The following is a 13,301-nucleotide window of genomic DNA, read 5'->3' as shown; positions in this document are numbered from 1 at the left end:
GGGGCCGCAGGTGCCCCAGAGCTGGGCAGACAGATTGATCCTGCCTTGTGCAGCCTGGGGCTGTCAGAATAGGCCTGTGGCTCGAGCCTCGGTTTCCCTTCTCTTCTTCCTCTTCCAGGCAGGGACTGCTGTGTACGTGGTGGAGGGTGCTCTGAGGGTGGGCAGCAGAGACCCCCGGCACGGGGACAGGCGCCTGTGGGGGGAGCCGCGGCCCTCCCCGCGGAGCCCTGTGCCTCTGTCCTCGTCTGTTCTTGTTGAGAGAGCAGGGGGCTCTGTGCCCGGGGTCCTTAGCACAGGTTCCCGCTGGCGGTGCGAGCGGGCGAGGGTCCCGGCTCCCGTGGCAGCCCAGGTAGCTGCGTGCTCCTGCCGGGTGGGCTGGCCTCCCTGCGCTGGGCGAGAGCCAGGCCTCGTCGGGTCCACGGTCAAGGCCTGAGGCCTGAGGCGCCTTGCCCGATTGTGGAGGACTCACCCCGTGGTGGGGGGGAGCCGGGGTGGGGCACAGGGGAGCCACCCTCATGGAGGGGGTCCAGGGGAAGCATGGGGAGCTGCCCTCAGAGTGGTCTGTGGGAGCACAGCGGAGCTGGCCTCACAGGGGCCTTGGACCTGGTGAAGGCTCTTAAGAACTCCATGCCTCAGTTTCCCCATGTGCCCTGGGGGCTGTTGCGTGGAGGCGTGGGGCGAGCGCTCCGGGCGGGTGCTCGGGGCTGGGCGCAGAGGGGCGGGTGCCGCCTTCAGGTTCTGATTCTGACTCGCCCACCCAGTGACCCCCAAGTCGCCGCCACCCCACGAGGGTGAAAGGGCAGGTCCTGCCTGGCAGCGGAGGCAGCTGAGGCCCAAGCCGGCCGCTGGGCAGCTGGAGTCCCCGGGGCTCTTGGCGGTCATGCTGGCCGTGGACCCTGCGTCTCAGCAGGCCCCTCGCTCGTCCTTGCTCGGGGAGGGTGACGGAGGCCCTCCAGGCGCCGGGCGGCGCTGCAGACTCGCCGTGGGGCCCTGGCGGGGCCTGCCCCCTGCAACCCCACTCTCGGGCCGGCCGGCCTTGGTGGCAGAGGCACTGGCACCTGACCCAGCCGTGGCGGGTCAGCCCGGCCCCGAGGCCCCGCCCTGCGGCTGCCAGGCCGGGAGGAAGCTGCCGCACGCAGAGCGGCCTCGGCTCTCCCTGGAGCGCCCGCCACGTTGTCTGAGCCGCCGCGGTGGGGTGCAGCAGCCCCAGCTTTGCAGCGCCCACGGACTGGCGGTCCCCTGGCTGGTGGCTGTGGGCGCCGTGTCTGCCGCGGGGGGCTTGGGAGCCCTCCCTCAGCCAAGGCTCCCTGCGCCTGTCCGGGAACCTTCAGGAGGGGGTGCGCCCGCGGCGTGCTCTTTAGCTGTCCCCTGCCTCGTTCCTAAGGCCCCAACGAGCTCGCGGTCCACGCGGCACGAGGCGAGAGACGGGCTGGCACGTGGGGTGGAGGGCGGGAGGGAGGGCCGGCCGAGGCGCAGCCTGGTGTGTGCCCGACCCTGCCCCAGCGCCGTTCCCGTGTGTCCCGTGCCCTGGGCACATGTTGCTAGGGAAGGCCCTGTGCCCTGCAGCCGCCTCCCGCCACCGCTGGGCACCTGGCTTGTGCCGGGCACCGTCCGGGGGCATCTCAGGCAGAGGGAGAGGCAGATGTTCAGGTGAAGGGCCCTGGGCCTCAGTTTCCCTGTTTGTCAAATTGGGGGGGGGGGTCACTGTATTAGCCAAAAGAGTGCTGATACAAAATACCAGAAATGTGCTGGCTTTTATAAAAGGTGTTTATTTGGGGTAGGAGCTTAGAGATATCAGGCCGTAAAGCATAAGTTACTTCCCTCACCAAAGTCTATTTGGGGCAAGATGGCTGCCGACGCCTGCGAGGGCTCAGGCTTCCTGGGTTCTTCTCTTCCAGAGTCTTGCTTCTCTCTGGGTTCAGGGTTCCTCTTCCTGGGGCTGGCTTCTCTCCTCTGTGAGCTGACTTCCCGGGGCTCCAGCTTAAGGCTTCAGTGTCCAGCAACATCAAAACGCCAACATCAGGAAAACGGACTTTGGCCCAGTGGTTAGGGCGTCCGTCTACCATATGGGAGGTCCGCGGTTCAAATCCCGGGCCTCCTTGACCCGTGTGGAGCTGGCCATGTGCAGTGCTGATGCGCGCAAGGAGTGCCGTGCCACGCAAAGGTATCCCCCGCGTAGGGGAGCCCCACGCGCAAGGAGTGCACCCGTGAGGAAAGCTGCCCAGTGTGAAAAGAAAGTGCAGCCTGCCCAGGAATGGCACCGCCCACACTTCCCGTGCCGCTGACGACAACAGAAGTGGACAAAGAAACAAGATGCAGCAAATAGACACCAAGAACAGACAACCAGGGGAGGGGGGGTGGAATTAAATAAATAAATAAATATTAAAAAAAAAAACAAACAAAAAAAAAACGCCAACATCAAAACTCCCAACTCTGTCCTCTGCCATGCCTTTTATCTGAGTCCCCACCCACCAAGGGGCAGGGACTCAACACCCTACTAATGTGGCCCAATCAAAGCCTTAATCATAACTCAGTCACACCCAGGTACAGACCAGATTACAAACGTAATTCAGTATCTATTTCTGGAATTCATAACCATGTCAAACCGCTGCAGTCACCTAGATCAGTGTTCCTGAAAATGTGAAACTAGAGCCTTTTGTGGGTGTGAAAGAGGATTCCCAGGCAAGGAGGTTTGGGAAGTGCTTGGTTGAACAAAGGAAGATATTTCCACTGCAGGACTTGTCAGAGCCTTTAGAATGCTGGCACGTGTGTTGATGGTGCAGAATGGTGGGCCGGGGGCCGGGCTCTGTGGACGGGCTGGACTGTGCCAGGCACTGGCTGTCTTCTGGTCCTGCATCGTCCGTCAGAGCGTTTTGCCTCCCTAGGAGCAGAGGGCATGCGCTTAGCCCTCCTGCCATTCCTGCGCTGATCTCGGGGGAGCTGCTCCGGGCCTGTCCTTCCCAGCACCCCTGGGGGGCACACCTAGGGGTGCAGCATGCCTGGGTGGGCAGGTGTCACCCCTGTAGGTGCTAGGCATCAGCATATGTGGGGGCCATTCTTGCTAGTACACCTGGGCGGTGCAGCATGCCTGGGGGAGCAGGAATTCACACACCTGGGGGGGGGAGGCACACACCTGGGGAGGTGGGAGGACACCTGGGGGGCAGGAGGCCACAACCTGTGCGTGTGTGGGGCCGGGTATGGGAACCCGTGGGGCAGGGCCCCGGCGCCCGGCCTATGCCTTCCCCGGCCCTCCACTCTCTGATGGTGACGTGGGAACGGGGACTTGCCCCTCTGTGGGACAAAGGTCACCGTCCCGAAGGGGCTCTGTGAATGGTTCAGCCAGGGTCAGGCGGTCATGGGGCAGAGGGCAGGCGCCAGGGGTCCCAGAGACCAGCCGCCACTTGCCAGGCGCGGGGTGTTGGCAATGGGTGTCCTGCCCCGTGCCTCAGTTTCCCCTGTCAACGGGAGCTGACCCTTGCTGGTGGGCTGGTAGACTAAATGAGACCCTCCCCAGGCACTGTGGCCGGGGGCCGGGAGCTGGCCCAGGCGGTCCCCGCGGTGGCCGTCCTGAGGACGGTCCGCCCACCTGTGTCCAGGCCTGCTGAGGCCGCGTGGCCCGACACCGCTGCCCTTCGCGGTGCTTCCTCGGCCTTCTAAGCGCCTGCGCGCCCGCCTGGGCCTGTGGGGACTCGAGCCTCAGGTGACAGAGCTCTGGTTGGTCGTGCTGTTCCGACAGCTGATTTGGGGTTGATAATTCATGCTCCTCGCAGCCCTTGTGGCTTGTCCAGAGTTTGCTCTCAGGACCTGCCTGCAGGCGGCCGTCCGGGGCTGCCCTGTGGCGCGAGCTCGCCACGCACACAGGAAGGGCCTTCCCTGAGCGCGTGGGGCTGGGGTCTCCCGGGCTCAGCAAGGCTCCTGGAGGAGCTCGGTGCGGGACTTCTCAGGGCCTTTGCTGTGCTCCCGTGAACAGCAAGAGGAGACACTTCCCAAACTTTGGTGCCGGGGAACCCTTTCCCGGTGGAACATTTCACGGGGCAAGGGTTCCACGGAGCCCACTCCGGGAACCCTGGCTTGGCGGAGGTGACAGCACACGCGCTGCCCTCGGGGGGCCGTGGAGGGGGCGGCCTGGGGCCGGCGAGTGACCGGGCGCCTTCCTCCCACAGGCTGGAACGAGCTGCTCATTGCCTCCTTCTCGCACCGGTCCATCGCTGTGAAGGATGGGATCCTCCTGGCCACCGGCCTGCACGTGCACCGGGACAGCGCGCACAGCGCGGGCGTGGGTGCCATCTTCGACAGGTGGGCGGGCCCCGCCCCTTCCCCGGCCTGGCATCTCCCTGCGCGCGGCGGTTGTCAGCCTTCCCGCGGGAGCAGGGGGAGCTTGGGGGTCGCCGTCGGGCGTCAGTGTCCACTCCGCCCCGTGTGTGTCTCCGTGGTGAGGGAGGAGGACTCTCCTGGGAACGAGAGCAGGTCACCGCGCGGGCACGGCGGCGTCGGCGCTGTAGACGCACCGTCGATGGTCAAAGCTGCGCTTGGCGGGCTCGAGCCGGGGGTGGAGGTGCGGGGCGTCCGCTCAGCTGACCCCCGAGCCCGAGCCTGCGCTGGTGCCTCACGGTGGGGCCCGGGCGCCCTGGTCCACTGCTCTGCCCGTCGGCAGCCACCCCGGGGGGCAGGGTGGGCCGGAGGGGGCACACGCCCGAGGCTGGCCCCTGTCCGTCCCCATTCGAGTTGCTCTCTAGAGACCCCCCTGCCCGTTCACCCTCCTCCAGGGAGAGTGGGACCGGCTGCCCCATCCCCGACTCCCGCCAGGCCCGCCTTCTGGGGACCTAGACGCCCGCTTCAGCCGGGCAGAGCGGGAGGGCCTGGGAGGGGCCTGCAGCGTTGGGGCGGTGGGGGGAGGTGGGGTGGGGGAGGGGTGGCAGGGGGAGGCGGGGTAGGGGGAGGGGAATGTGGGTGGGGGGAGGGGGAGGCTTGGGGGAGGGGAGGCGAGGGGCTCGCTGCCTGAGCAGGAGCACTGGAAGCCGCAGGTTCACTCACCCGTGGGGACTGGATCGCTGCCCCCAGGGTGGCTTAGAGGGAACGACCAGGAGGCCCCGGTGACACCCCGAGTGGGACCCCTGGGACGCCAGCCCATGCCGTGAGCACGGAGGGTTTTCCATGTTCCGCGACGTTGGGGCAGCGTGGGTTGAAACGACGTGCTCGGTGTCCCTGCCGCGGGACTTCTCAGGGCATTTGAGAGTACAGGGCGGGGCTGCCGGCCGCAGCGCCTCCTGCCATGGGGGCCTGCTCTTGGGGCCTCCCCGGGACCCCGCTCTGGGGACCTTCAGCCGCGTGCCCTGCCGAAGCTTTGCTGTCGGCTCGTAGAGGTGACGGGGAGGGTGGCGGCGGGGCCCATGAACTCGGGGGCCTCGGGCTCCCCATGCCTGTCCCGCGCCCTGTTTAAAGCGCCGTCCGCGGCCGCCCTCGCCTGCCCGCTCCTCCAAGCTCTCCAGGTCCGAGCACATCCCTGCCGGCTCGCAGCCCCCCAGGGGCTCCCGGCGCTCACCCCCGGGCCCCCCGCCCTCGGGCCCCCTGCCGTGCTTGCTGGGGTGGGTGGCAGACTGCCGGGCGGGGGAGGCCCAGGGCCTGGCGTCCAGTGCCACTGAAGAGGACAGGGGGACCCCGACTCAGCTGCTGTCCCGCAGGCCCCTGTGGGGAACGGGGCCCCCGCTTTCTGACGAGGCCAGGGCGGGCATCCATGGCGGGAGACGGAAGTGGAGGTGCCCCATCTGCCAGCTCGTGCCCCAGGAAGGCCGTGTCCTGGGCAGATGGGACAAGGCGTGTCCCGGCTGGCAGCCGAGCGGGTCGAGAGGTGCAGGACACCGCCCCCCTACCCGGTCCCCTGCCCCCTGCTCCGCTCTCATGACCCCCCGCCGTTGTCCAGGTTCCCGGGGCGGAGGCGGGGAGGCCTTTTGGGCAGGGGCTGCGTGGAGGGGCGTGGGGTGCCCGCGGCTCCCGCGGCTGCCTGTAGCAGGGCTGCCCCGGCCGCGCCCTCCCTGGGGCCCGTGGGCTGACGAGGGCTGGCTCTCCCCGCAGGGTGCTGACCGAGCTGGTGTCCAAGATGCGGGACATGCAGATGGACAAGACGGAGCTGGGCTGCCTGCGCGCCATCGTGCTCTTCAACCCCGGTGCGCAGAGCCCGCGCCTGGCCGCGGTCCCCCAGCCTCCCCGCCTGCCGCTCCCCGTCCCGAGCCTCGTGGGCCCCTCTCTATATAACGGGACGGGCAGGCGCACCCCCCTCTCGGGCCCTCGGGGCCGGCCGAGGCGTCCGCGCTGTGTCCGGCTGAGTCTCCTGGGCTCTGCGGGCCAAGCTCCTGCCCTTGGCACCAGACTTCTCAGCTCAAGGAGAGCAGGCTTCGTTCTGGAACACTCTGGGCCTCGGACTGGGCCCTGCTAAGAGCCCTTCCCTGGGCTGGCCTGGGACATGGGGCCCAGGGACGGCCTGGGGTGGTGAGGCCGTCTGTGGCCGGGGCACCCTGCTCGCACCTCTGCCCTGTGCGGCCTCCGCGTTTCTCTGAAAGCCTTGGGGTGCTTCCTCCTCGCCCCATGAGTGCTCCTGGAATGCCGGCCGCGCCGGGCACCTGCTGGCCAGAAGGGCCCCTGGAGAGCGGCGCGGGGCCTGCCTCGGGGCACCTGGGGAGCGCACCCAGGAGCTGCCAGCCGCGGGCCACCCGCCGCAACGGGACCCTCTGGCCGGCCTGGTGTGGGCCGTGAGAGCTGAGGAAGGGGCCGGTGGAGCGGGCACCGTGGTGGGAGGTGGACTCTACCTGGGGCCACGGGAGCCCCTGAGGTTTTGGTGGGGAGGGAGCCGAGTGGTTTCTGCTCGGTGCAGCCCGAGTGAGGACAGGACAGGCTGCCGTGAGCACCTGGGGGTGATGCAGGGAGCTGGGGTGGGGGTGGCAGCCAAGGGGACAGAGCGGAGTTGTGAGGAGGTGGGAGGGCCTTCGGGGCATACCCGAGGCAGCCCTGGTGGGTCCCACTAGGTGGGTGCCGTGCTGGCCCCTGACACTGCTGGGGAGGGCGGGAGGCACCCCAGGCCTGGAACAGGTAGAGCCCACTGCAGAGCCTGGGTGGCGGGCCCGGAGCCTTCCTAAGCAGCCACGGCCACGCCGGACCTCCGCTGCCCCTGTTGGGAAGCCGGTCGCCAGGACGGCCACGAGAGTCCACCGCCAGGGACGTGGCAGCGGCCTGACCCCGAGGCCCGATGGCTGCAGATGGTGGGCCGTAGCCGCCACCCACCCCCGGGGCAGGCCACGCTTGGCTGGGGTCAGACCAGTGAGGAGCGGGCCTGGGGCGGGACGCCGAGGGGCCAGAGAGGGGCTTGCACTGCACAGGGGACGAGGATGGGGCAAGGGCGGCCAGGCTCTCCCGGCACGGGGGTCGGGGTCAGCGCGAGGCACAGGCCACGGCATGGCAGCCGGCTGATGTGGGGCTGGGCGGGTCGTGGCACCAGCTCGCGTGGGGGGGTGGCTCTGGCTGCCTCACAAAGTCCCGTGGCTTCAGCCAAGCTGACCCCGAGACCTCCCCTCGCTCTTCAGCTCCTCTGGGCCGCTGTTGGCTTCGGGGGGCCCAGCGCTGGCGTCCCTGCCTGCAGCTGCGCCCTCCGGGCTGGGCTCCCGCCCCCAGGGTCCCGGGCTCAGGACCTGCCGACGCCCGAGGCGCTGCCGTGGCTTCCGGGGGTGTTGGGGGGTGTCTGGGGAGGGGGCCGCAGCTCTCACCAGGGTGTCTGCAGCGAAGGCCGTTGGCCGTGGGGGTCCCTCAGGGTCCTCGTGTCCAGAGCAGGGAAGGCAGGAGCCCGAGCCCGGCAGGTCGAGGGGCAGAGCCCAGGTCGCACGGGGCCCCGAGCAGGTGCATGCGCGCGCCCTCTCGCTGCCCACGGGGGTGCCTGGTGCCTGGTGCCCGGGGGCGGCTCCCCAGCGGGGGGGCTCTGACGGCGGCGTCTTCTCGCAGACTCGAAGGGGCTCTCGAACCCGGCCGAGGTGGAGGCGCTGCGGGAGAAGGTCTACGCGTCCCTGGAGGCCTACTGCAAACACAAGTACCCCGACCAGCCCGGCAGGTGAGCCGTGGCCGAGCGGGGCCGCGCACAGGCGCTGGCGGCCAAGCACCGCCCCGCTGGCCAATGCCAGGCGCTTGTGTTTGTTGAGTGAATAAGTGAGGCGGGGGCTGGAGTGTGTCTAGCATGGGCCGGCAGCGGCATACAGTAGGCGCTGTATAAATGCTCCCAAGTGGATGGCTGGGGAGTAAATGCCTAGCTGCCTACCCCCCTCCCTTCCCAGCTGGGGCCCCTGGAGGGTTTGGGTCTTGCTTCTGGTCCGCAGTGGTGGGCGCACAGTAGGCACCTGGGAGGAGCGAGGCGGACACCCGCAGATTCTCGGGGCTCACGTCCTGTCCTGACCCCACCCCCTCTTGGGCCGGCGCCTCCTGGCTGTCTGGTTTGCGGTAGAGGGAGGCCCCGGGCGGGCTGCGGGGCCCTGGCTGCGCGCCCACCGCCTTCACTAGCTCGCGGAAAGCCATGCGCCAGCCCGGAGCTGCCTTCTTCCTTGAAACGCGGTCTGCGCGGCAGCCGCCCCCCCGTGGCGGGTCCCCGGGAAGGAGGCGCGAGGCGCTGCGGTCTCTCGAGTGTCCCCGGGGACGTCCCCGGGGCCCGCGCCGTACTCGCCACGCGTCACCTTGGAGCTCAGAGCGGCCGACCCTGGCATTCCTCCCAGGAGACCCCCGCCTTGACTGCTGCCCCGTCCCCTGCTCACCGGGGGCCGGGCCAGGACCCGAGAAGGGGCGCCACCCACCACCCACGTCTCCCTCTGGCCCCAGCTCAGCAGAGCCCTCTTGGCGAGGGGGCGCTGGCCGGGAGCCGAGGGGACAGCTGCTCCTGAGCAGTGGCCAGCGCCGCGGTGGGGGGGGGGTACGCAGAACACTGTCGCTCCATGGGGAGGGGCCCACTCCAGCGCAGACCCGCCGCCCGTCGCCAGCGGGCCCCCAGCCGCCCTCCAAGTCCAGGGCGTGTGCTGGGAAGCTGCGCTCTCACCTGCATCCCCCGCTGTCCCAGCGCAGGCCCCCACGCTCGCCAGGGCCGCCGCGCGACTCAGACGCGTCCACGCAGCCCTCTGCCCCGCTCACAGGCCTGCTCCGGCTCCCCGTTGCCCTTGGAGAAAGCCGCCTCTGCTCCCCGTCCCGCCCCGGCCCCCTGGCTGCTTTCTACCCTTCCTGGCTGCTTTCAGGGTCTTGGCACCCCCCACGGCCTCCTGCTTTTAGGGTGCTGGCTCGGCCCCTCCTCCTCCTGAAAGACCCAGCCCAGGCCCCCGGCTCCCCAGCCCTCCCCCCGCCGCTGCACACCCCCCTCGGGGCACCGAGGGCGCCTGCGCCTCACCTGGCCCGCCCTGCCCCGCAGGTTCGCCAAGCTGCTGCTGCGCCTGCCCGCGCTGCGCTCCATCGGCCTCAAGTGCCTGGAGCACCTCTTCTTCTTCAAGCTCATCGGGGACACGCCCATCGACACCTTCCTCATGGAGATGCTGGAGGCCCCCCACCAGACCACCTAGGGCCGCCCGCCGCGGGGCCCGTTCGGACTCGCGCTCGGCCCGGCCCCGCCTGAGAGCTGGCGACGGCTCTCGTTGGATCACTACGCAGCTTGGGCCAGGGGCAGCGGCTTTCCCGGGCCGTGGTGGGAGCGGGGAGCGCTGGGGGGAGACCCCGCCCGGCCCCGGGGCCCCCCCGGAGGCCGAGGTGGGGGGCGGGCTCGTCTGGGTTGCTGTTTGCTGTTTCTGGCTGCTGGGATCCCCCCCCACCGTGCACCTGCTTGGGGGCAGGCGGGTGCTCCACCGCGGGACACCCCCTGGCAAGGCTGAGGGGAGCTCTGGCCGAGAGGCGGACGGGCGCTCCTTTTCCAAAGATGACTTATGGGCCAGGCCCCGAGCCGATCCCGACGAGGCTGACCTCGGCATGCGGGGCCCCGGGCCCCCCCAAGGCTTCAGGCACCGGGCACGCCCACCCCTCTGCGGCATCTTGGGTTTAGCTTGCACCCGCACGACATCACGTTCAGCCCGCGCCCCTGCCTCGTGCCACCCCGAATCTCAGGCTGCGCGGCGGGCCGTCTCGGCAGGGCCGGGTGTCCGCGGTCAGTGGCCTCTGGAAGGACCTCGGCTATTGCGGGCCACCTTTTTGGCATCTCGAAGGCTCGCGGGGGTGGCAAGGGGCAGGATGGCTGCTTGGTTTTCCCCGGGAGGTCTGCAGGAATGTTCAGGAAGGGGAGCGAAGTGTGTGCCGCAGAGGCCTGTGGGCACGCCGGCCCGTGGGGGAGCCGTGGGCCGTGGCAGCGTGGGCCCCTCTTGGCCCCCTTCTTGCCTGTGTCCCTGCACCCTTGGGCAGGTCACCGGGCAGCGGGCTGTGCGCTGTGGTTCGCGTGTGCCCAGCTCCGTCCACCCTGGGAGCCCCCGGGCCTCTGCTCTGGTTGTGCCCCGGGCTTCGGGCTGCGCCTGCTCAGCCTCCCCGAGCGCCCGTGCAGGACGCCGTGGGCCCAGCCCGGGGGTGCCGCTCTACCTCCTGGGGGGCGCTCGGGCCAAGCCAGCCTCTCCAGCACTGTACCCTCCTCTCGGCCCAGTTCTCCCCACACGTGTCTTAGCCCACGCCTCTGCACCTGGCGGCCGTGGGCACCCACGGGGGCGGCCGGGGTGGGGGCTGGGGTCTTGCTGCCTCAGCCCGAGGGGGGGCTGGCGGGGGCTGGCTTCGCTCCTGCTGGCCCCTCCCCACCCCTCGCCGGCCCGTCGTCCCACTTCCCTGCAACGCGCTGGCGCCACCCTCTCAGGTCTGCGCCCCATCTGGAGGAGAGCGCGGCCAGGCAGGCGCTTTCAGGCGGGGAGAGGGGCAGGCATCCAGGGCTCCGTGGGAGAAGAAAGTGCCCATTCTTCGCCGTCCAGGAGGCTCCAACCAGAGCCAAGTGGGTGGAGGCTGCAGCAGTCTGCTTAGAAGGAAGTCCGTAGAAGATTCCAGAAGCATCTCCTTCCTCTCCCGTCCCTGCTGGGAGCCGCCCTTTAATGTGGCAGCTTAACTGTGTCCCCTGCCGCGGGGGCCCCTCGCACAGCTTCGGCCTCTGACTGCGGTGGACACCACCTGTCTCTGCCCCCAGACGCCCCCGGAAGTCCGCGCAGCCTTTGGGGGCATGGCTGTGACTGGCAGAGGCCGCGGTGGGAAATTAGAAAGCCCCCCACACCCAGCAGCCCTCGGTGCCTTCTGCAGCCAAACGCACCCCGTCCCAGGCCGGCCCCCGCCCCGCGCCCTCCCGGTGCCTCCCTCCGCCGCGCGTCCAGCGGAGGAAGCCAGGGACTGGGCCCTCCGCCCGGGCTGCTTCCTGAGAGCTTCGCCGCCGCTGCCTCTGGCCGGCTGGACACAAAGCACTGAGCCTCCGGTGCCCGCCCCCACCCCTCGGGCCGCCCCCGGTGCCCACCGAGCCTTAACCGCCGCCTCTCGCATGCGCCGCGCCGGCCCCTCGGACCTCCGGCTTCTTCCACGGCGGCTTCTCTCTCCCCTCCCCTCCAGCCTCGTCGATGCAACGCTGCCTGTGCGGAAAGCGGTGGCACGGGAGAAGGGCGCGCCGCTCGCCAGGGTGGGCTTTTATTTAACCAGACGTTTCGGATCCTTGCAAACCTGGTTCAATTAGGGTGATTCTTTTGTAATTAGTATTATTATTTTATTATTATTTCGGTGGGACAATCTTTAATTTTCTAAAGATAGCACTAACATCAGCTCCTTGGCTGCCCGGACCCACACCTGCCCTGGCCGGGCTGCGGGACGCAGTCCTCGAGGCCACGCGGCCTGGCCACCGCGGCCTGCCGGCGCCTCCGCCGCGACCCGGCCCGTCTCCTCCCTGCTCTGACGCTGAGATGGCGGCCCCCGCGCCGACGCACCGAGACGACCGCATCTGGGTGTTTGGAAGGTGTCAGCAAACCCAAGCGCCCGCTGCCCCCGCATTAGGCCTTTTCCGTGCAAGTCGGCGTGCGGGTGACTATCCCGCAGCGGGCGCGGCCAGCACGGCCTGGAAGCCCCAGCCTCTGGGGACGGTTGTCCAAGTCATGGCGTTCGCAAGGGATTCCTGGCCGGCGGCGAGCAGCCGGGGGGTAACCAGCTGATGTCCCCATCACGGAATCGGGGTGCACGACCCGAGCCCCGTCCATGCAGGCGTGCGGTTTGAACATGTACGTGCTGCGTGGCGCCTCTTCATCGTCAAGCCATCGGCGCAGCACCCGTGCGGCGGCTCCCAGCGTCTCGTGTTGATTTTTAATCAAGACTCTTTTTCCTGTTTTCCTATACATTTGCTTCGTGTAAGCGAGTACCTAAGGACCCCTCCTTTGGTGAAATCCGGGTTCGAATGAATATCTCAAGGCAAGGAGATGCATCTATTTTAAGATGCTTTGGAGCAGACGGCTTTAGCAGTTCCCAATCTTCAGCAATGCCTTAGCTGGGACATGTCGCTAATGCTTTAGAGAGGATGACAAATACACAGAGAGAGTAAAGCTAAGAAAAAAATGTCTAAAGCATCGGGAAAGGTAAAAAAAAAAATCTATTTTTGTACAAATGTAATTTTATCCCTCATGTATACTTGGAAGATAGGGTGGGGACGGGGGAGGGCGGGGACTTGGTTTGTTTCTGCTTCTAGAGGTCGAGGTGAAAGTTTTTTCCGAAAAACGGACACAGAGACAGAGCAGAGGAAGGGAGCTCCCGTGACACGGCGTAAAGGCTTTGTATGAAACCGCTTCAGATATAGATATAGATATATATATATATATATTTTTTCCCTTTGGGGTAGTAGGGTGGGCCTGAAACTCTCCCGGTCTTCTCCCCTTTCGAGTAACTTCTACAGCCTTGCTCTGTCCGTCCTGGTTGCCCACCAGCCTTGCAGCGGCTCTGACTGTGAAACTCCTTCCCTGCACGACTGTGCTCTGAGACACTGCGGCCACCGATGCCGGGGTTGGACGAACAGCGGTGATAGAATTGTGGAGGAAAAAAAGAAAGAAACAGCAAAGAAACACATGAGAGGAGAAACAAACGAAATAAGAGCGTTTGAAAAAATACATTGCCGTGCCGTTCTCGTTTGTTCTGTGTCAGGGTTTTCCTGTTTGGGTTTGGGAGCCGGCGAGGCCGGGGGGCTCCCGGCCCTGGGCCTGCCTGGGGAAGGCCTGCTGAGACCCCGGGCCCCCGCCCTCGCCCGGTCCCCGACCCCCCGGGCAGCGTCCACGCCGTACCCGCATCCTGCTGTCAGTGCCTTAGGACTCCTG

The 13,301-nt window shown here is 67.8% G+C and overlaps 1 protein-coding gene across 1 annotated transcript in view; it reads left to right on the top strand.

Annotated features, from left to right (window-relative positions):
• RXRA (retinoid X receptor alpha) overlaps nucleotides 1-13,097 on the top strand; it is a 38,700-nt gene extending 25,603 nt beyond the window's left edge. The window contains 4 exon segments of the mRNA XM_071217113.1: nucleotides 4,164-4,296; nucleotides 6,073-6,164; nucleotides 7,987-8,092; nucleotides 9,425-13,097. Of these exon segments, the coding sequence (XP_071073214.1) occupies nucleotides 4,164-4,296; nucleotides 6,073-6,164; nucleotides 7,987-8,092; nucleotides 9,425-9,572 (479 nt within the window). The 3' untranslated portion in view covers nucleotides 9,573-13,097.
• The last annotated feature ends 204 nt before the right edge of the window (nucleotides 13,098-13,301 follow it).

This window comes from Dasypus novemcinctus, chromosome 8, assembly GCF_030445035.2.
Source record: "Dasypus novemcinctus isolate mDasNov1 chromosome 8, mDasNov1.1.hap2, whole genome shotgun sequence".
Classification (NCBI taxonomy): Eukaryota; Metazoa; Chordata; class Mammalia; order Cingulata; family Dasypodidae; genus Dasypus; species Dasypus novemcinctus.
Note: the sequence above shows the minus strand (reverse complement) of the source record. Positions and strands in the feature narration are given on the sequence as shown.